Raw genomic sequence first — 23,104 nt, 5'->3', positions numbered from 1 at the left:
TGTCCACCAGACTCTTGGCATGCAATTCTCATTTAAATTGAAATACATTTTTACTTAATAATATATTATTCTAAATATTTATTGGTATTTGTATATATATATGTACCCAAATCCATAATTTCAGATTTTAGTTTTTCTTTCTCCATATATACTCAAGAGCACTAAATAAATATATGCATATACTAATTTACAAATATATCCATATGTGGCTGCATTTATGTATTCAGCAAATATCTATTTATCTATTAAAACCCATACATTCTGAGTTGAGTCTGTTCTGAATTTAAATCTGTTCTTGAGCAAAGTTTCACTGCTGCTATTTTAGCAACAATGAAATAGTGATTTAATAGCAACTTAATTATAAAAGAGCCATAGTTATTAAGTATGTTATTCATCAACTTAAATTTAATAACTGTTTGGGCCATGGGCAAGATAGTATGTTAATCACGGTGGGGAGGTAGAGATGACTAAGCAGCAGCGCCCTCTCAAGTTCTAGAACCAACATCCAGATGAAGTAGCATTTTAGATCTATTAAGCCAATTTTTGCATATTGTATTAATTTTAAAATTCATTTAGAAATATACTTTAAAATTACATATATTCTATTGTCATTATTAACATTTACTTAAACCCATCTGCATTCTGTGTTTTTACATACATTGGTTTTATTTTTAAATATGATGATAGGTTGTTTGAATTCAGGGTGTTTTCCCTAACTCTGGAAACATCTGTTTTCTTTAGGCTGTTAGTCTAGCTTTAAAGAGTAAAGTAATGATGATCATCATCTGAATTGCACATGTAAACGCCTCAGAGGTGAACAGTTTGGAAACTGAAGCCAGTTGGGTTTCAACTGACACTGGGAAGTATAAGATAAACATCCTTCATTCTAAACAAGTTTTCCCAAACCTAGATCATATTGTAAAGAGTAAAGATAGAAATTCAATTGAATAACTATAATAGCCAGGAAAGAAGGGAAAAATCGAGAATAACTGTAAATCAAAATGTTCTGTATTGAAAAGAGGATGGAATGGCCATGAAGTATTAAAGGTTTCCCTTAGCAGCTTGAGCTAGTAGCTGAGAGACACTATAATAATATAAGTCTAATATATTATTAGTTAATTATTAATATAGTAACCTAAGACCCAGACTTGTTCCTCAAAACATTTTATAATGAAATTATAAAGATATATTTCATAATCCAAGGCTCATAATGCACTGATATTATCTATCCTGTAGTTAGGAGAGCTGTTGAAAATTTAGTTTTTAACACTGAACAAATATACTAGAACATTAAGATTATCACATAACGGAAATAGGATTATATTTTCAACTTCCCTGATCCTAAAATGTAAGCTTTTGAGGATGTTGGAATTTCCGGGCCAAAGAATTAGAAACAAACAAAAAAGGTATTTCCTCAGAGGAGTTCACTTTGATTTTTAAAAACTGATTTAACTAGGGCGCCTGGGTGGCTCAGTTGGTTAAGCGACTGCCTTCGGCTCAGGTCATGATCCTGGAGTCCCGGGATCGAGTCCCGCATCGGGCTCCTTGCTCGGCAGGGAGTCTGCTTCTCCCTCTGACCCTCCCCCCTCTCATGCTCTCTCTCTCTATCTCATTCTCTCTCAAATAAATAAATAAAATCTTTAAAAAAAAAAAAACTGATTTAACTATATCAAAACTTTTCTTTAAAAGCTTATGAAAGCATAGAGAAGACCGGAATCACTGTAATGACATGTTAATGACTTTGTTTTACAAGGTTATGAGTATTTTGATTTTTCTTATTTTTGGTTATCTGAATCACTTAGATTTTTTTGCAGTAAATATATATTCCTTTTATCCTGCTTTGATTCTTGCTGTGGTTCTTTGACCTTCTTGAATCTGCATTTTTTGTTTGTTTTTGGTTTTTTACGTTGTTTCAATTTCTAGAATATCCTTAGACATTATCTTTCCAAGTATTTCTTATAACCTAGATTCTCTTTCTTCTCATTCTGGGACTCCAATTAAAATTCGTTTTTCTCCACGTTTTTGGATGCTGTCTGTTCTTGTCTTCTTCTCCTTGCCCTCTGTTCTCTTTGTGCTTTCCTTTAGATAATTGCCGTTGCCTTGTTTTCAAGTTCACGGATTCATCTGTTAGCCTGTTGATGCGCGCATTAAAGGAATTCTTCATCTTTATATCTTTTAAAAAAAAAAAAAGCTTCCATTTCCATTTGGTTCTTACGATTCCTACCACTTTATTGAACTTCCCATTGCTTCAAGCATATTGTTTGCTTTCTGCTAGATTCTGTAATACTAAGCAGAGGTGTATCAAAGTCTGTCTGATGTCCCAGCATCTGGGCTGTGTCTGGTCTAGCTCCACTGCTGGGTCTCCCTGCAGGCCCTGGGAACTTCTCTGCATTCTCTTACCCCTCTCATCGGGGCAGACTGCGCCTGCTCACTGCTTGGCTCTTCCCTCACCGTGAACATGCAGCAAGGTGGGTGGGTGGCTCTCTTCTCCTTGTCTAGCCTGAGTGCCTGGGATGTGGGCTGAGGCTCTCTCGCTTTTCTCCCCCGTCCTTCCCATGGCAGCTACTCACTACACCATCTTTGTGGTGTGTCTTGGGTGTCAGAGTGTTCCCTGCCCCTCCCGACCAGTAGGAAACCTCTACTCTGTGCAGGGTCTTCGGCCCAAGAGAATGCCTGTTCCTCCTCTACATGGAGTGGATTGTTGCTTATACCTCTTCCCCAGAAGCAGTGGATTTAGCCTGACCCCTAGGGATTGGGATACTTCCTCTCCCTCTTTCTGCAGCTTAAGGCTCTTGCTTTGTAAGCGATACAGGTCCGAAGAATTCCAAGGTGCTCCAGCCTTAGCTGCTTGCTCTCTCTAACCCTGCACTAGAAGGGGATTTCTCTCCTGTCTCCAGCCTTGTCCCTAGTTTATCTTATCGGGGCCCTTGGAAAACAGTTTGCAAGTGAGTACAGCGCCAACCCCCCACTTTGAGTTCATGGATCTCTTATGCCAACTTTGCATGTTGGTACACACTTAGCTTCTAAAAATTTATTAAAATTTTAGCTCATTTGCGGGTGCCTGAGTGGCTCAGTCAGTTGAGCATCTGCCTTCAGCTCAGGTCATGATCTTGGGGTCCTGGGATTGAGCCCAGAGTCTGACTCTGCGCTCAGCAGGGAGTCTGCTCCTCCCATTTCTTGTGCTCTCTCTCTCAAATGAATAAATCTTTAAAACATTTTAGCTCATTTCTTTTATTTGCTTTTTTGGCCGCCACGTTTTCCTCATTCTGTGAAAGCTGAAACAGTGCACGGTCTCATGTCCCTGTGGAGGAAACTATCACTCTTTGCCATTTGGCATTTTGCTTGCAAAAAAGTTACAATTTTCATACTACCCGACTTTTTTGTCATTAGGGTGGGAGTCACAGGCTCTTATGGCTTTCTGCACCCTTAGCAGAAACAAATCATATTGCTTTAAAATAGAACTTAACTAAATATTTGTTTAAAAAAAGCAAATACAGTTTTAGCTCATGCACCTTTTTATACATCCAGCCTGTTTAACATTGTCCAGATGGTAAACGAGAAGTGGAGAAGGTAGGAAGGGCCTGTACACTCTACAAACTGCATTTACAATATAGCGTATAATAACACATTTATACTTTAAAATAGAATCTGACTACCAAGCTCTTATAAAGCTTCTTTCAAATTCCTAAGACCAGGGGCAAAAAAAAAAAAAAAAAACATAAAAATTAAGAATAGTGAAAAATTAAATAATGGAAAACTAATATTATACTCTAGTTTACTATAAATAGAGTATGATATATATTAAGGAATATAAAGTAGTCTATAATTTGGAATTGTATAAAGGAAATAGTGGTCTACCCGTGATTTGCTTTATTAAGCAAAACAACCTTATCCAGGTGGAGTGGATGTGGGCAGATGTATTAACCATCACTCCCTCTGTATGCCTGTTTCAGAAACCCAGAAACAGGGTATTTACCAGGAAAAGAGGTAGCCACCCCTCTACCATCTAGGTTCAGGGTTTTGTGAAGTACAGAGTGCATACTCCTGCTCACCCTCCCCTTTATCTCTACATTTATATGTACACTGCACTATGATAACCATCAAGGTAAAATGCAGGGTCAGCTGGTGCTTACACACCATACTTTGACAGTCGAGACCCACAGGAGTAAACAGAGGCAGGGATGCGTGTTTGCATGTGTTCCATCAGCACAGTGAATCAGAAGACAAGGAATTGGCTTAGGAATTTACTGCATTTCAGTGATTTGGGAGAGCGAGGTTCTTGTCTCACAGAGTCGAAGAATGAATCTCAAGGACAAAGGAGAGTGAGTAAAGTGATAGAAGTTAAGCAAGGATACAGAAAAAGCTCTCAGGAGTGAGAGGGGTCCTGGCCGGGTTGCCACTGAGGGCTTTTAGGGTTGGTCTTCTATAGAAAGTTAACCAGGGAACTTAAATCCTTTTACCACCATAGAGCAGGGACTAGAGGTAACAGCTTCAGCGGCTTACTTCCTTTTTAGGGTCGCTAATTTTCTTGGTCACAAGTAGCTGTTGGAACAAGACCCACCTCTGATACCTAGTACAGGATGGTCTGGTTTGTTCCCCGATCTATGGATTCCTTTCATCTACACTTTTGAATTTTGTGAGCCTGATCTTATGGCCCCCTCCCTCTCTCTCCCTACCTAGCTTCACCTGTCCCTCACTCATAAGGAAAACAGAGCAGATCTAACAGATAGATCTCCTTCCTAAGATAAATAAGCAGGGGGCAAAATGGGATCAGTAATAAATACTGAAAAACAAAGTAAAAGAAATAACATCCTGATGACTCAGAGGTAGAATTTATCTCTGTAAATATTCTCCTCCAGAAACCACTGGAAAACAGTTTAACGTTTTTAATGGAAAGCAAGACCGTATGGTACAGTGAAATGGTATGTGTGTTTGAGGAGCCCTGAATCCTTCCCTGTTTCTGGTGAAAGAACCCCACCAATGCTCTCCACCATGGTGCTGGTGGTGGGGTCTACACTGCCTCCCCTCAGGACACCAGTCCTCTGCTCACTGCCTGGCTGTGTGTCAGTTAGACACACATAAGGACTCAGAGTCCTTCTTCAAGGACCAACATGGAAGCTAGCTTTGTCCGCAAATCAGAAAAAGTATAAAACAAAAGCCTGAAGGTTTGGGGGCCACTTTTTCCACCTTGGTATGGAAAATCTCCAAACTTGCCCGAAATGAGGAAACATCTGAAAAAGAAATTGGCAGCATAAAGTATATACATAAGAAGCTCAGGGCACACTAAGAAAAAGAAGAAAAAAAAAGAATTACAAGGAGATCAAAATATATTTAGAGGACATTGAAGATACAACCTGACAAGTGTAGGCATCTCTGAGGTAAAACACTTTAGTTGTTATTACAGAAACATAAACTAAAAATATAACGAAAAGACTCCATTACTTTCCCACAGAATCAACGAAAATGTCATGTGTCACTGAAAAGTGTCTGAATATGTTTTAATACCACTGAAACACAAATAAAAGTGACTCGATTATAAAGAAAGAAAAAATTAGCTAAGCCTTAGACATCCCATGTGCACGATAGAATGTCAAAAGGCAGTGGGAATCGGATCCACAGTTTTTTAAGGAAAAACGTTGTGACTCAGGAATTCCTACCCAGGCAAACTGTTTTGCATGTAGAAAGCAAAAAGAAGGATATTCTAGACGAGGTATGGGTTCAAAAGCAATCCACTCTTCCATGAAACAATGAGAACATTTACCTAAATTGAGAAATAAACCAAAGTAAATATCAAAATAAAGGAGCTCTTGGAATGTAAAAAGACTAAGGAATATTCCCTCAGGTGATGGGATGTCAAATGCAAGAATCCTGTAGAAATGGGTCCATCTGGTGGATGCCACATGATAGGAGTGAATTCTTCCCCCATACTAATGATCTACCTCTACTTCTGATTCTTCCCAGTTTCTAATACTGTTTTCTTGCAACAGAACTCAATCTATACTTTATTTGGAACTTCTTACCTTATCTAATAAACAATTCAAACAAAATGTGGTACCATTCTATTCTAGCACTTGGAACCATGGTTCAGTCTTTATTATATTTTTTAACAGACCTAAAAATAACCTAGGAAAAACGCTATAAAAGTATATTTTATATCTACAAAAGCATATTTGTAAAAAAACAAAATAAAAAAAACAAAAAACAACAAAAATTCTAACTGCCTTATATTATCATATGAAAACTTGAGTAAAAACATGTGCACCTTTCAAACTAAAATTGAGTTATCCAAGCCATTGCGTTTCTTAAATGGCAAGTCTAATAACTATCCAGTGGAATTCGTATCTGATATGGGTCATCTCTTTATTTTTTCCATAAGGAAGCTATGAACACTGTGCAGCAGATATAAAGTCAGCATGATCATTCAGAAAATTAAAAAATCTCAAAAGGGATAAAATAGACTGTAAGATGAACAAGCATGGGGCACTTTGTTATCATGGGATGGTGAAATTTGAGGCCATTTAAAAATTTTTTTCCCATTTCTTTGTGTTTTCCACATTTTCAACATAAGTGTGGAGGCTTATATTATGCAATATATTTCTAAAATAATAGTTTTCACTTCGTATATGCTGTGTAATTATGAGAATAAAAGATATTTTTAGGAAAGGTTCAATTTGGATATACCAAAATGTGAGCAGCCTCTGTGTTGGGGGCCTATGAGTAATTTTGCTTTTTGGAAAGTTCTGTGCTTTCCAATATTCTATAGTTAAGACATTTGATTTTTATAGACGAACATCTTTAAAAATTCAAAAACAAAAATACCTAAGACATGGTGTGGCTTTCTGCTATTAAGAACACAACTGTTACATCAACATTGTAGTATTTATAAGGGATTGTGCAAATGTTCCCAAGGAATTTTGAAAAAAACTATTACCTGCTAATTACAACATAAAATATGTCACAAAATCATTCAATCCAATAAAATTAAGTAACAATTATTCCTTGATTACCCGCCCCCCAATGCGATGCCCACAGTAGGAACTGCGTTATTTAGAGGAAGAGTTTGTAAGAACTGTTGGCTTAAATTAGCTCATTCCTGTCGTCCTGACTGATTTGCTATCTGCATCATTCATAATAGTGTTCTCTGTCTAGACAGGAAACACCTTTTAATTTGTTCACCTCTTGCCCATAAAATGTCATTTTAAAGGTTTGGAATTTAAAAGTGTCGACATACAAGACAAATGGAGATTTTGGAGCCTGAAGGCTTGGGTTGGTCTCTCAGATCCGTGGCCCTAACTGTGTAGCTTTCTGGCCTGCAGTAAATTAGCATTATAACATTCTGTGCTACGGGATCATTGAGGACCCAAGCAGACAAAATGCAGGATGTAATTTTAAACTCTGCTATATGTAATTTAGAATATTTATTCACCTGAATAACTTAATAATGTATATAATTTCAAGAGTGATATTAAGTTCAGTGGTGTTGGTAATTATTTTTCTCAAGTCTGTGAGCATATTAAGTAAGGGTCATTGTTATTAATATCTGTGATATGTGTCTATTGGTGGTCATTGCTCTTTTTATATATTTTTTTAATTCATAAGACTCAGCTTGTGTTTCAATTAAAGAAAATATTCAAAGTTATCACAAATTTATTTTTAAAAAGTTTAGTATTTAATAAAAATAGTAAGATACTACAAAATTATCTTCTTTAAAATATTTTTAATAGTTTACAAAAATATTTTTAAAGAAAATACTAAAAGATATTACAAAAATCTGTTTAAAAAAAGAACTTTTTTTCTGTTAACATCACTGACTTCACTATTTATCTAACAATAAAGATTTCTGGATGGCAAACTGCTTGATATCAATAAAGACTTCCAGCCGCATTACGGGGAAGGAGGACGCATTTTGGAGATCCGCACTCCAGAGGCAGTGACCAGCATTAAAAAGCGAGGAGAAAGTCTGGGCTACACGGAAGGGGCCTTGCTGGCACTCGCCTTCATCATCATCCTCTGCTGTATTCCTGCCATTTTGGTGGTTCTGGTCAGCTACAGACAGTAAGTATCCCTCGATCAGAACATGGGATCATCGAAAAGCCACCCCTGGGGACATGGCTTTGGAGTCCCAAAACAGGAATGGTGCACACATTTCGGGGACTGCTGTATCCTTCTTTCACCCAATGGCCTTCCTTTAAGGGAAATCAAAACAAACTTCCAGCATTTCCCACAGAGTACTCATTGTTCCCGTGCTCCTAATATGTTCTCCTCCGATAGGACTGTTAGGTTAGCTCCTGTGGCTATGTTCGTGCTCTTAGGTTCCAAGCCTCAGGAGGGAAGGTAGCAGGGATCCTAGGGAGTGTCAGATGCAGTGGAATGACATGCGCAGATATCCCTGGTCCCGAGGAGGGTCTGCGACCTAACCACATGGTCGCGACAGCATTGTATCCATGTTGTTAAATTTGCATCTGTGTTGGCAAAATCACTTAAAAATCATGGTATGCCATAGGTCATTTTCCATGGGGGTTTTTCCTTCCTGGGTAGCCCTGTGAGAACCTATATTGTAACATACGACCAGGATATTTTGGCTGTGGAGGCCTTCCATTTTTCTCATTCCTACGGGCAAATGTTTCCATTTAAAATATCTATATTTGTCTTATTTAGGCCCTTCGAAGTAGTGAAGTAATTACAGCTAATGTGAGCATCTGTATTCGAAGTCGTCTAGTAAGCTATTCTTTATTTGACACTAGGTGCGGGGAACCTTTGTGATAGAGGTCTAGGCATTTAAAACATATTGATAATGATTGGTGAAAAGAGTTCTGGAATAGGTTAAGAAGAGTGGTGGCCCTAAGGGTACCCCAAAATGCAAATAAATAACAGAGATCTCCAGTCATATGAATTAGTGACATAACACAGAGGAAGGAATAATGGCAGAACTGTCCTTCATCATTTAAAATACTTACAGGAAGGACTCAACCAGCACTTACATATTCTTAAATTGCTGTCTTTGTTCTCGAACACTGAGAATTTTCTTTTGAATTAAATCAAGCAAGGTAATTCCAACCTAAAAATTGAAAAGTAGGCTCTGCATGAAGATGCCATAGGAATATCTTTCATCACAAAAGCAACGTGAAGTTGCAAATACAACATTTAGGTTGAAATATTGGAGTCTGAAGTATCCTTAACAAATCAATTGATACACCAAATCTAAAGCCTATGAACCAACTTAAGAGTGGACAAATGTTTTAAATTTTTAAGCCATCAAGCCAGTATTAATTTTCATGTTAAATCTAATCTGTCTTACAGTTATTCTTGTTCATTGCATTGCTTCCCAAAGGAATCCTGTAGCAAGAAAACCAGGGAGGAAACCTCTTATATTTGACACACAATGCAGTGAACAAAACCGAAGCATCCTAGACATTATACTCAGTGGTCTGAAATTTAACAAACCACTAAGATGCTTAGCATTTAAATATGTTGTAAATGATTTAATTTTTTTTTAGTTCAGTAATCAGATCGACACTCTATGAATTCATTTTAGTTATAGCTTTTTGTAAACTAACAGAATTAAACAAAATGAGGTTTGCACTGCTCATGTTTCAAAGTAACATTCTAATATTTACACATCTAACGTTCATATTTTTATATTCTGCTTATAAGAAAGACTGGATGGATGGCTATTCTTTCGTATTAACATTCGTTTTTGAAATTCACTATACACAGAAAAGTTAAGGGGCAAATATGGAAAGAAAGTGCCATGGATTCATGACCCGGGAGGGGCACCTTCCAACCTCTGCTGCAAAGAGAAGCCCAGGGTATAATCCGGGCTTGTTGCCTGACTCCAACCCTGTAACACACCCAGGGCGCTGAGAAGCCGATTACAACGATCATCTTTACTATTCCATTTCTCCATCAGAGTTCAAATTCATGTCTCCATGTTTTCATCTAGTTTTTTTTTTTTTGCTCCATTTAGTTCATTTCTTTGTTTCCCTGTAATGAATGTTTTCACAGCTTCTGTGATGTTGCCAGTAATAATAAAGTGCTCCCACATTCTGATTTTCTGAATGGAGATACTTAGTTTCCCTGCTGTGTCATTAAGTCTGTGTCATTATGAGTTTAACCGGTAAATTATTCATCATGCAGAATAAATCAGATGTTAAAATATTATGAATGCAGCACTTCTAATGTAAATTTCTCTCTTTTTTACTCATTGCTTTTCAAAACAGGTTTAAAGTGTAAGTATAATTAACATCTTGCATATGATTTTACATACTATGAAAAGAAAAACCCCAGATACTCCTTGTATCTATCTGCAGGAGGTGTATACTTTTTAGTTCAAATTCTCTTGTGCTTTTGTATATACAGAAGTGAGCTGGTTTTTCACTTTGGGATACAAGGGGGGAAATCTGAAAAAAGGCATTTTGCTCTGATAGCTTCCACACTTTGAGATCTTTGTTTTGAGGAAGGAACTAACTGTTGGTGTCCAGGACATTCAGAAAGGGCTGCAAAGCTCTAAGGATAGAATCCCGGGTGTCCTAGGTATCCAAAGGAAACCAAAGCTAGCCATCCCCCTCCTCTTTAGGAGAGAGATCCTCTGTAAACTACACAACCTCTATCAACGAATGTCAAAAATGTTTCAAATCATTTTAAGTAAAATAACTCTTCTTTAAACAGATGGACGATGAAAGATAAAGAAAAATTATGTATCTTGAACATTATGCATCTTCAGCATTGCTTCCAATTATGAGATCCATTGAATAACCACCAATTATTAATCACATTTTTATAGATAGCTTGCCCCCACCTTTAATATTACTATTTCACTTAACTTGAATATATTTCTACTGAATTCTACCCGTTATTCAAGGGTAAATCTTTTAAAGAACTGAAGGGGAAGAGGATATAGGAGAAAGATACTCTGTGGGGATGCTTTTATAAATCTGTCAGTTTATAAGTTCGAATATTTGTGTTCCTGATGTTTTTAGTGGGTTCGTATGCTAACTGATACATACATGATTTCTAAAATGAGTTTTCCAAAACATCCTTGCCTTATTCAAGCCGCCAAGCTGAGTGCACCAAGACAGCGCGAATCCAGTCGGCCTTACCTGCGGCCAAGCCCGCGGCGCCCGCACCAGCACCCGTGGCCGTGCCCCCGCCGCCCCCGCCTCCCCCCGGGGCGCACCTGTACGAGGAGCTGGGGGACAGCACCATGTAAGTAGGCCTTGCAGCTGCCCTGACAGGTGGGTGTGATGGATGCTGGGGGGTATTTCATTTCAACCTGATGCGGAAATGCAGGTTACTTGAATTACGACATTTTTCTTAGAAAAAAAAAAATTGTTAAGATGAGAACCTAAGAAAAGTTGAATTGAAAAATAATAACCAAAACATAAGCAAACAAAAACCATTAAAAACTGAGTAAGACAAAATGTGCAGATGTCTAGCTTGAATAGTCTATTTAATCTGGAACCCTTCACAATTATGCAGATACATTTTTTTCTCCAAAATTAAAAATACATTCTGAAATTTTTTTTCTCATAGGAAATAAGGAAAAATAAAGCATAATCATAAAATAGTAATTCCTGATTTGGTATCAAAAGCCAACTCCTATTTGGTAGTTTAAAACTGATGTTATGGTTTAAATCATAGACTTTTTAAAGATACTATCTTAGGATATCACAAGACAGAGTAATGAAAATCTGAAACCTGAATGAAGAATTAAATATTAAATATCCAACCACTTAAAGAATATGCTTTTCATTATATTCCTCTCAAAAGAGACTACTGTGATAGCTTAGTATTTCTCCCACAATATTTAGAACCTCTAAGCATTATCAAATCATCCACATTTGAAAAACGTTTAAATTATTGTGAAAAGACTTCACAGATATTCCCATAATGATGCTACCCTTATAACCTGATTCCTTTTGGAGTTATTTAACTTGCCTGTGTTTTAAAAATTAAAGAGTAACTATTTTTGGACATGACATGCACAACAACCAATGATGTTATAAAACTTTGAATATGACTGAATTAAATCCAAGATACCTTTTAGCAACTGGAATTTGGTGGAGCTGAGGGACTAAAACACACTGGACTGTGTTACATTTGTAGCATTTACTAGTAGGAATAAAGCAAGCCTCAAAAATTATGAAATTTACCTTTTAATGGAAAAACTGGTTTTAACCACATGTATCAATATTCTTTGCCATATTAATACTATTATACAAGGTGATGTTAAGAAGTTTTAAAAATGTTAAAATTGATTTTTATGTTGTATATCTTAATGCTAAAATTGAATTTAATGTTTGAGACCTTAGTGCTTGGCATTTTATTTCTAAAATAATATGATACAGGATTCATGCTTTTAAATACAGTTTTTAAATTTTTTTAATGAGTTGAAAACGATGGTCTCTTTTTGAATTACTGGTGAATGTAGGAATTGAGCCAATACGATTTGATTCTCTCTATATTAACCACCTCTCTCCAGCAAAAAAATACTCAGAAACTAAACAAGACTTAGGTGTAAAGTTTTGTTTTATCTGAAAATAGTGACATATATTCATTTTTACTTAACAAAAGTAGATATACTGTAACATCATCTGGAATCAATATAGTTTGATGGTGACCATTTTCAAATAGCAACACTTAAGGACTACTTTTATTTGAAAAATTGTGGTAGACTTAGAGAATTTTGCAATTATAATACGCATTTAATGAAGTATTTTGAGTTCTGCACATTTAAATATCTTTAACAAATGTTTAACCTATCTATTTAAAAACTTTATACCGGGATTCTAACCATATATTACTAGAAAATAGACTAGCTCCAAAAGAATTATCAAATTTAAAAGAAAAAAAAATCAAAGGTCCTTTTTGAAAAAAACCTTAATGATCTAATTAATAACATCATACAGATTCATCAGTTGCTATGTAATAGTCATCACAGAACTTGTATATTTACTTTGTCCCAAACAGTATCAATACCTTCTTTATAAATCAGTGTGGACTAATTTTTCAATTAGGACATAGAAATAATTCTCAGAATCTCATTTAAAATATCTCCTTTGGGATTGAAATCAACCATGTGTATTGAAGGTGAATTTTACCTAGGTATAGGAAACGGACAGCTAGCTATTTTATGTGATGAGACAACCAAAGAAATGCCATATGGTTTTGTCTAAAATATTATTACATATCATTCTTACGAGTAAATACAAAGAAAATACAAAAACATGCATTTTCTTTTCTGGATATACCTATCAAATGTTTAAATCAAGTTCCTGTTAGTATTTTCATAATCACCTCAAATTAACTATAGTTCAAACTCTTTTTTTTTTTTTTTTTCTGTTGCATGTTTTCTCTTTCCCACCTGTGGATACATAGGCATAAGTAAGTAAATAATATCATTCTAATACGAGGCATTAGGGAAAAAAGATACAAGAGAATAGATTAAGTTTTACTCTAAATATAGTAATCTACATCTTTTACCATGGTGTCATTTGCCTTTTAAAAAGAAAGTTCTACCTTCCATACCTCATTCCCTTTTGGTGTCTTGAAAACCTGTGCCTCCCAAGAAGTGTATCAAAATTCTCGCTTTTAATTTGTTAAAAGTATTTCAAGGTGTCTCTCAATCAAAAGTGATGCGGTCCCATTATATAGATAGTTCTTTCCAAGAAGAATTAAACCAAGAACAAATCTATTTTTAAAAAATTGCCAAATAATGTGTCAAGTCCATTTATTTAAAAAAAAATGACTTTGCAAGATCAGGAGAAGGGTTTGATGTCTGCTTAATCCAAATTGTCTGTCCTTCCTGAATTATCCAGGTGGGCCTGATACCCCAAGTCCACTTGTGAGGATTCTCCCTTTGTAGTTTGTATCTTTGTGAAATGCCTCAGTAACAACTTCAGCTTTATATAGCATTTTATTGCCTCACCTGTCATTCTCCTTTTTCATTGTGGCCACGTAATTTTTATTCACAATATTTCCTTTTATTTCATTCCTGCTGTGTGGGTAAATATTAAACAATAATCAAGAAAATGTTTCTCTGTTTGAGCTTGAGAGCAAAATCTGAGGAGAGACTATTGAAAACCAGCCAGCCTTGCTGGGAGAAAGGTCCTGATGCTTTCATTACAGACACTTGCTTATGTCCTTTCACTTGGTTGACTTTATTTATCACTCTCAGCCACTGAAGCTCAGTGTCAGTGTATGAGCCACTCTTCCAGGGATATCGAAACTATGTAATTTGAACATAAGTCTTTTCATTAAAGTTGGTCTTGACCAAAATTTGATGCAGACCATATTCAAAATCCATACCAATAGCCCCTCTTCTTATTTGTACTGTTTATAGCATTTTAAAATGGATTCAGCTTAAAATTGAAATGGAAGGGAATAACCTCTGTCCAGATTCTAGCATAACTCCAATTTCTCCATTGTGATTTTGAACTGAACTCTATAAGAGAAATTCTCCCACCTGTCCTTGGAGACTTTAATTCTCTAATTTAGGAAATAGAGAATTCCTTTGTGTATTCTCTTCTAAGCTTATCTCAGATAGGAGAGTACTTTTAGCTCCAGGACAGAATGACAGAGGAGAGATAATGTTACTGAATCAGATACAGCTAAGGATCCTTTTCCCCCCCGAACAGACTGCTCTGAGCACCCCCAGCCAAAGCAAAGGATATGAAACCATTAGCCAAAATGCTGGTTTGCAATTTGGAGAATCATGATTTCTGCATAAGGGAACTGTTACGTGTGGTCATGGATACTTTGCTGTATCTAACTGGGAAAAAAAAAATCAGTCTACAGATTGAAGCATTTTTCTAAAGAAAAAAAAAAATGAAAATTTCTCATGCTACTCACAGCTCTCAAGCTTTTCTTGCCCTACCTTTCTGAGAACAGGGACATGAAAGTAATGTCTGGCTTCCGTAGATTAGTGTTATTTGGCCTTTTATATTTTGAAGTCATAATGAGAACCATAAAGACATCTTTCTCGTGAAAGCTATGTCACAACCTGTTTCCTTACATTTCATTATCTTCTTTTCTTTCAAGTCTTTTCCTTCTCTACCATTTCCAACAAAGCAGGGGAAATAAGTCAGTCTTGGAAGACAGGAAAAGTCCCCACACTGTGATGCCCTTTTCTTCTTCCAGCACTATTGAGACTCACAAGCAGGCTCACGTAGATGGATCCCTTAAGAACAACCAGCCCAAGTCGGCAAGAAAATACACCCTGACATCTGATGAGGACACCTTAAGTATCCACAGTACTCTTTATAAGGAAACTCTAGATCCAAGACCAACAAATTCAGACTTTTTACTAAGAACAGATTTTATAGACTCATTTTTACCCAGAACACAAGCCCGAAGTAAGTCCCTGAGGGGCCCAAGAGAAATGTTTCAGAGGATGTGGAATCAGCCAGTCCGCTTCCCTCAGAGACCAGTGTGGGAACTTCCCAGGGGACCAGAAACCATAGAGCTGGAGCAATGGCAAAGCCACAGGCAGGAAGGTGCAGAGGAAACCACAGAGACCCTTCCAAACAAAAGAGGTAGCAGTAATCCCCTGCCTCCAGTTGGAGATTCAAATGTTGCCAAGAGAGGAGAAACAAGGCACGGTGAACCACTGCTCATACGTGGAGCAGAGCCCTTGGAATCTCTGTCTTCAGACTCCTCATGTTGCTCTCCTTCACCTCAGTCCTCCTCCTCCACTTTGCTGACTGTTTCAAGAACTGTGGAACTCCAGTCCGAACCTGGTATCATCCTTTCTCCTGCTGACTGTTCCTTGGAACTTTCTCCTTCAGTGCCCTGCATTTTAAACTCCCCCGTCTTTAGGAGAGAGACACCCACATGTATGTTGACAGTTGAAACCAGAAGGAACATTTTTGAAATGCTTCCCAAACCACCAAATATCTCCCCTCTTCCTCCCCCTCCTCCACTTTTTCCACTTTCCACCCCCCCTTCTTCTCCCTCTTCTTCTCCTTCACCTCTTCTACCTTCACTCACCTCCCTCCCTCCCCCATCCCCCCCTCTTCCCTCTCCTCTGTCTCCTCCATCTTGGGCTCCGTCCATTAAGTGTGTCTGTGTACCCGTTGTTAAGCACACTGTCAGTGTGACACCCGCCGAGGAAATCGAGCCCTCTGTCCCACAGCCACCAGCACCCGCAACAGTGTGTCGTGCAGATCCCCAGAGAGAACCAAAGGGCATCCTCAAGCATATTAAAAACTTAGCCGACCTTGAAAAGTCGGTAGCTAACATGTACAGTCAGATCGAAAAAAACTTTCCACCAACACACAACTCAAGACTTGGAAGTAGTTGTCCTCCAGAGACAGAAAGTGTGGAAGTCACTGAACACGACCAGGGGAGTTTGCACAGTATTGTCGAGGGCCCTGAGAACCCACCTCACAGTCAGTCTGCCTCACTGTAATGCTCTTCCTCTTTTAACCGGACAACTCTTCTGTTGACTGAAATCTTCGAGAGGAGGCAAATTTGAACATTTAAAGAAGATTCCGTTCTTTTACCCTAAACTCAGTGCAATGCTGTTTTTTTCCTCATTTTTTTTTACTTTTAAAGATTATTAACCTCATCTTTTCTAACTCATATTATAGATTTACCTTAATTTTCTTAACTACGAAGTAGCATTGTTTGTCTGCATTTATTTAAAAAGTAAGTAATTTCAATCTATTTTTCAATGGGAATATGTGGGCAAGAAAGTTCGATCTCCAGCTTAAACCAATGGCTTGTTAGCATGTTAATGCAGTAATGCCTACATTTACTTTCTGATCATAGTTTTATTGAGTGCTTCAGAAAAAAAAGCAAACTGTTAAAATAATCTAAAAAAATGATATCATAGGTTCTGTTCTTTCCTTGAAGGCCATGTATTTGGTAAGTTTAAACACTACCAAAGTAAAAATGTTATGTATCTAGAAATGTAGGATTTGACAGATATTATGGTATTCCAAAATAAATCCCAGGTGCTGTAAGATGTAGTCATCTGTTTTCTTACAAGAACATTCTCTATTCTGGCTTGCTTTTATCTTACTAGTATGCTTATACATTTGAAAAATCTTTTACTTTTTCAATTATGGTCTTACTCTGTTTATTTCTCATTATGTTTTTTCTTCCCTTTATAATGAAAATAAATCTTGTTGGCTTTTGTAAGACATTTCATTTTTCCCACAGATGTTTAAAGTGGTCTTCAGTTTTGCTTGTCCACATTTTGGTATCATCTCATAATGTGATATCATCTCATAATTATAATTTTATCAGAAGATTCTCCTTCAAAGAAAATATTTTTCTCCAGTTTAATAGTTTAATAAAGAAATTCTAATCAGTTTCATCAAAATAAGTTTCAATAAATGTCTACGAAGGTTTATCTACTATGAATTTAGTTACTATTTGAAAATTAAAAATATTTTTATTAAGTTTATCAATAATGTTTGTCTATCAAAATTTTAGAAAAGTATATTAGCTTCATTTCTAGTTATCTTTTTTTAAAGATTATATTTACTTATCTGAGAGGGAGAGACAGAGATAGCAAGAGATAGTGAGAGATAGCGAGAGATAGAGAACAAGCAGGGAGGAGAGGGAGAAGCAGGCTTCCTGCTGAGCAGGGAGCCTGACTACGGCTCGATCCCAGGACCCTGAGATCATGACCTGAGCCGAGGCAGGGGCTCAACCGACTGAGCCACCCAGGCGCCCTGAATAGTTACCTTTCATTACTCTGGATAAATCATCCAAATTTAGTCGTACAAATAAAATATAAACACATTAAATAGAAATCAAGAAGGAATATATCTAGTGAACTGTCATCAGTTTTATATAAGCCTTTACTCTTTGTATTAGGCAAATAGGATAAAAATGTATACTTCAGAAAGAAATTTTATGTTGTAGTTGTTCTCAGAACTCAGCTCGGCAAAGTCTTAAAGGCATCAGCTCAGCTAAGTGCTATCTTCTTAATGAAAGCTGCACTTGACCAGCAAGTAATTACACGGTTTTCCCATATAACACATGGAATAAATTTTATTTGTAATTTCCCACTTTGAATACAAGTGTAATTATTTGATTTATTCTGCAGTTTTAATATTGTAGAAGATAAAAGTCTACACAGGAAAACAAAGCACAATTTCAAAATATAGGCAAAAGTCTTGCTTGATCATTTCCACTGTAAGTATATTAATATAGGCTCAGGGCCCTATAATGCATCATTCCAAAGGTTTTGTTCAGCTCTTACATTATGTGACATTTCTTCAAGTATTTGGTCTGTCATCCCTAATAGTATCAGATTTTTTAAAAAAGCTATAAATCTAATGATTTTCATTAGCTCCTCTGATTCAGATTCTTTTCATCCAAATCAAGAGTAATTTTCTTCTTGGGGTTCTTGAACATGATTTTTTTCTGTCTTTCACTGAAACACTTCAGTTGGAGTTTTTGTTGGCAGCCAGTTATATGCATGAGAACTTGTGCTATTTGGCGGACTCTGACAAGGTATTATTCATGAGTGTGTAAGCCTTTGATATGACTGTGTGTTTTTAAAAACTATTTTGTATCGACTTCTTGGATATGTGAAAGAAATTCCTTGATAATGTATTCTCTAAATAATTACAAAGAAATATAAAAACTCCAAATATCAATTTTATGTAGGTATCTACGGCCTTATAAAATTTACTTAGTCTAAATGTTTTACTAGTATCTTAGGCTTTTCAAATGAAACATCCATTCCCATGTTTTATATTTAATCTAGTTTTTTACTTACACATTCTGTTTAGAGATCTCTGACTTCATCAGCATGAGACCTATAAATAATTCTTTGAGTACACAGGCCAAAATATTATTACTCTTCTCAATCCCTGAGCCCCCACAACCTGACAGCCAACCTTCAGAAAAAGAACACCATTTTTTCTTCTGCATTCATTATGTGCTAATTAGTGTGTAAGAAATTATTAGATACCTTTTTAAAAGACAAAAGTAGGTTACCATACATTTTCCTTATTGTTAAAAGTAAGCTTAATGCATAAAAAACGTAGGAAGTGAATAACTAATACACACTGGATATAATCTACATAAAAATGCATCAGTATTATATGACTGGTCTTAGAAGGATGAACAGGAAGTCGTGTTAATTGAAAGCCCACAGACAATGATACACAGTGATTCTGTTGTGTGCTTTTTCCAAGTCACATTCTGCCTTTGAGCTGAGACAAACAGTACAAATAACCACATGAAAGATAACAAAAAGTTACTTGTTAACTAAAAGTTAACTAAAAACAGTGTAGCTCATCTCTTGATACTTTATTTTCTACATGTAGGGAAAAGGCTGCTAATGAAAAAAGTCAGCTTAAATATCCTGGAGAATGAAGTCCAGCTTTGGTTGGACACTTTATATCACGTATGTGACTCAATTCTCATTACTAAAACCAGAGTATGAGCTGTCATTATCTGTTCTCTGAAAGATACAAATTGAGGAAACTTCTAAATGCTTTAGAAGGATTATCATTCTCATAACTATTGGCAGAATCATAGAAGCAAAACTCACTAAAGAACCATTTCAAATAATGAATTGCCAATAAGATTAAGTGAGCATTATACTACCATTATGACCAACCATTTCAATCAGTAATGCCTTAAGCACTTAAGATTTGTTCAGATAAGTAGACTTATTTTGTCAAGGCCTTGTAATATTTTAAAGAAATTCTCTAGAGAGATCGTTTTGTTGGACTTTAAAGTTATGTGTCTCTACAGAGCAGTTACTAGCTTTGTACACTTGGTTCATAACAGCATACAATATGTACGGTACTTTAGGTCAACTGTAAATAATAGACAAAAAAAATCGTTATAGGGCGCCTGGGTGGCTCAGTTGGTTAAGCGACTGCCTTCGGCTCAGGTCATGATCCTGGAGTCCCCAGATCGAGTCCCGCATCGGGCTCCCTGCTCAGCAGGGAGTCTGCTTCTCCCTCTGACCCTCCCCACTCTCATGCTCTCTCTATCTCATTCTCTCTCTCAAATAAATAAATAAAATCTTTAAAAAAAAAAATCGTTATAATTAATGACATTCAACACTAAAAGCATTGTATACTTCCCCCCCCCTCAAGTACAGTGGAACATTTCCCCAACTTGTGGTCCATGAACTTTATAAATCTGTATGGTAATACTGAATATGAAATGAAAATGAAAGTATTCAGCTCTTATGTCTCATAATGTCATTGACCCTTAAAACTAGTCAGTATTCTGCATTCATTATTTTTAGAATAAATTGATGCAAACAGACAAAAAAACATCTTACCAACATTTGGAAGAATATATTCTAGGCATTGAGGTCATTTTTATCCTGTATCGATATGCTCTTCATGTATAAAACACATCTTTTCCCCAAATGAGTATCTTATATGTATCAAGACTTGTCTAGGTTAGAGATGATATAGAATATTTTTAATCCAGTTGATAATAAGAGAGTCAAAGTGTGTTATTATACACCACTGAGATAAAATAGATTGTGTAAGGTGTGCTGTTGATGCAGCGTGAGAGTCTGTTTTAGTAATGCAGGCATGAAACCTCGATGCTCCTGTCCTCATAAACTGCCACAGAATGTATTTCTCACTGAGACAATTTTTAGTAAAAATTACCTTATTTTTTCCCAGATTAAAAAAAAAAGCCCTTATCTATAATTTCATTTAATCTGAAACTCTAAGTGGTTTAATACTGATTTCTTTGTTTCTGCCTTGCAGGAGAGGTTATGCATCAGAGGTAAGGGCTTCATGGTGTTACATAAAGCTTACTAGGAAAATATTTGCTTTATAGGCAGGACTGATTTTCATTCTTTCATAGGTAGGGTATTTTCCTTTATTTCAATAAAACTTATAAGTATGCTCTGCTATTTATTGTCTTTTGTACCTGTTGCTGGTTTGTTCTGGGGTTTTAAGTGGGTGAACAAATATCAAATGCTCCCCTTTCCAAGGATAAATATATTGTTTCCTGAATTGCTATTACTCAGTATTGTGACATTAGCCCAGATTTTTTTTTTTTTCCTAAGGCTAGAAACTTACTCTAGCAACCTGGGACTTTTGTCCCTTTTACCAGAGTCCAAAGCTCCTTCCTAACACATGAGAGCTTAAGACCTTAAAGAGTTTTCAAGAGTCAGACTATGAGAAATCTCTGGCTTCTCCATCATGTTCATGTGACTCTTGGGTCTGTGGAGAAGGTGGTGGATGTTCTAGCCAGTGGGATTTGGCCCAGCTGTCCTGAAAGTGGTGCTGTGGCTGAGTTGAGCAGACGGCTTCCCAGTCAAGACAGTGAAGTGAGCTCACGACCCGACTGGCCACTAATTTAGAATGAACAAGTCCTAATGTATTTGGAAATCCAGAAGAATGCATTTAAGAATAACTGGTTTTCAGGGACAGGTGTCATAGCTAACAGATTGGATCAGACTATCTCTACCTTCAACTTCCTACTCCTTTAAAGGAATACCTTAACTAGACAAGGTCACTCACAGCCGTGTCATGGACAATCGATCCTCCCTTCAGTCACGTGGTTGTTCTCCTGGCCATTTCCAATGGCTGGTTTGCCACTGGAATGGTCTGCTGGAATTTCAATGCCCACGTTCCCAGTGTCATTCCCATGTAAGATTTGTGTTGTGTAACCATTCCCTCAAGGAGTGGATAAACCAAAACTTGAACTGTGTCTCTTGTTCCCATGTGTTTAAAGGGTAAATTATCAGGAAACAGACCAACAGACAGACACCATGTTTCCTTTGAGTGTGGGTGAGGCTGAGAGGCAGTAAGGAGTGATCCCTGCAAAATCCAAGGAAGGACAATTTCCCCGATCACAAAAGAATTTCCAAAATCATGCTCAATGCTTGACTGTAAGCAGCCCAGGTTTTGGTAAAAAGACAAGTGGGGAGCATTTCTTAAATATGACGATGAATATGTTATGACTGTATCATTATGTTATGCACTCTACCCTTCTCAGTAATGAACCTGATTACACTTGATGTGACTGGGGAGGAAAAAAAGGGGGCAATTTAAAACAGAGTTAAGTTTGTTCAAAAGGATCCTGTGGCACTTGAAATGCTTTTAAAATTGTAAATAACTTTTTACCCGAAAAAGTTTGAACCAAAAAGTTATACAGGTTTTCATTTATTAAAGGTTATTAACTTCGATGTTAATTAAAACAATGATGAAATGCAAACTAATTCTTTATTTCACATTCCAACATCAATAGTCAAAATATTGGTGGCTATCACAGGAATAATAACTCATAATCCCAAGGTAACCAGTTTTAAGCTGTGGCCTTTTTTTTCTCTCTTTTCAATCATGATCTCCCTTTTCCACTGGAATTATTTTCTAAACATTTTTCTATTTTAATTTCCTTTGGCAGCAACAGCAACTCCTGAGGCCTTCTCTTCTTAAACCAGAGGTATCAATTTCCTTTTTCTTTTCGACCTTGCTGAGTCACCACAATATTTTATGTAATGTTAAGGCCCGTCCTACACGCAGCAGAACGTAATCACATGGCATGATTTTATAAGACAGAGAAGGGGTGGTTTAAAGTGGAAACAAATACATAAGTAAGCAAGCAAATCACTTCTCTCTTGCTTGCGGGAGCTGAAATTGCAAATTTTTAGCTTCATTCTCTAGGAGTTAGACAAATAAGACCTTTGCTCCTATTGAAAGCAAGCTATCATTGAATGAGACAAATTATGAACCAGATCAGTCACTTGAATTAGTGGATCTAGATTCATCAGAACCATTCCTGAGATGAGCTTTGGAACAGGCAGTGTTTGAGGAAAGAAAGCTGGTGTCGGCACTGAAATATGTGATAAATAGTCTTTAATCATGTGACTGAAAATATACAGCCTTGGGCACATGTCTACTTCAAAGTGCCTGTGACATTTTCTTCTGCAATGAGGAAAAGATATTCAGAATTATATAATAAATGCATATAATTCATACTTATGCTCATACGCTAATTTTAAAAAAATGTTAATTTTAAATGTCTCTTCCTTTTGGCAGATTTAGTATTTTATAAGTTCCACTTAAAAATTATTCGTTGTATTCCTAAAAAAAAAAAAAAACAGAATCTTAATTTTATTAGAGAGAGGGTTTTTTATTTATTTATTTATTTATTT

At 36.5% G+C, this 23,104-nt stretch overlaps 1 protein-coding gene and 1 pseudogene across 1 annotated transcript in view; both read left to right on the top strand.

Annotated features, from left to right (window-relative positions):
* Window positions 1-23,104, top strand: part of LOC102751140 (protocadherin-15) — a 762,960-nt gene that overhangs the window by 730,168 nt on the left and 9,688 nt on the right. The window contains exons 28-32 of the mRNA XM_081823172.1: window positions 7,837-8,055; window positions 11,053-11,205; window positions 18,403-18,468; window positions 20,706-20,724; window positions 22,354-22,392. Of these exons, the coding sequence (XP_081679298.1) occupies window positions 7,837-8,055; window positions 11,053-11,205; window positions 18,403-18,468; window positions 20,706-20,724; window positions 22,354-22,392 (496 nt within the window). The remainder of the gene's footprint in view (window positions 1-7,836; window positions 8,056-11,052; window positions 11,206-18,402; window positions 18,469-20,705; window positions 20,725-22,353; window positions 22,393-23,104) is intronic.
* Window positions 15,081-16,946, top strand: LOC145722249 (protocadherin-15 pseudogene; annotated as a pseudogene).

Source organism: Leptonychotes weddellii, chromosome 6, assembly GCF_054177405.1.
Source record: "Leptonychotes weddellii isolate Sample4059 chromosome 6, ASM5417740v2, whole genome shotgun sequence".
Lineage (NCBI taxonomy): Eukaryota > Metazoa > Chordata > Mammalia > Carnivora > Phocidae > Leptonychotes > Leptonychotes weddellii.
This window is presented reverse-complemented; position numbering and strand designations above follow the sequence as displayed.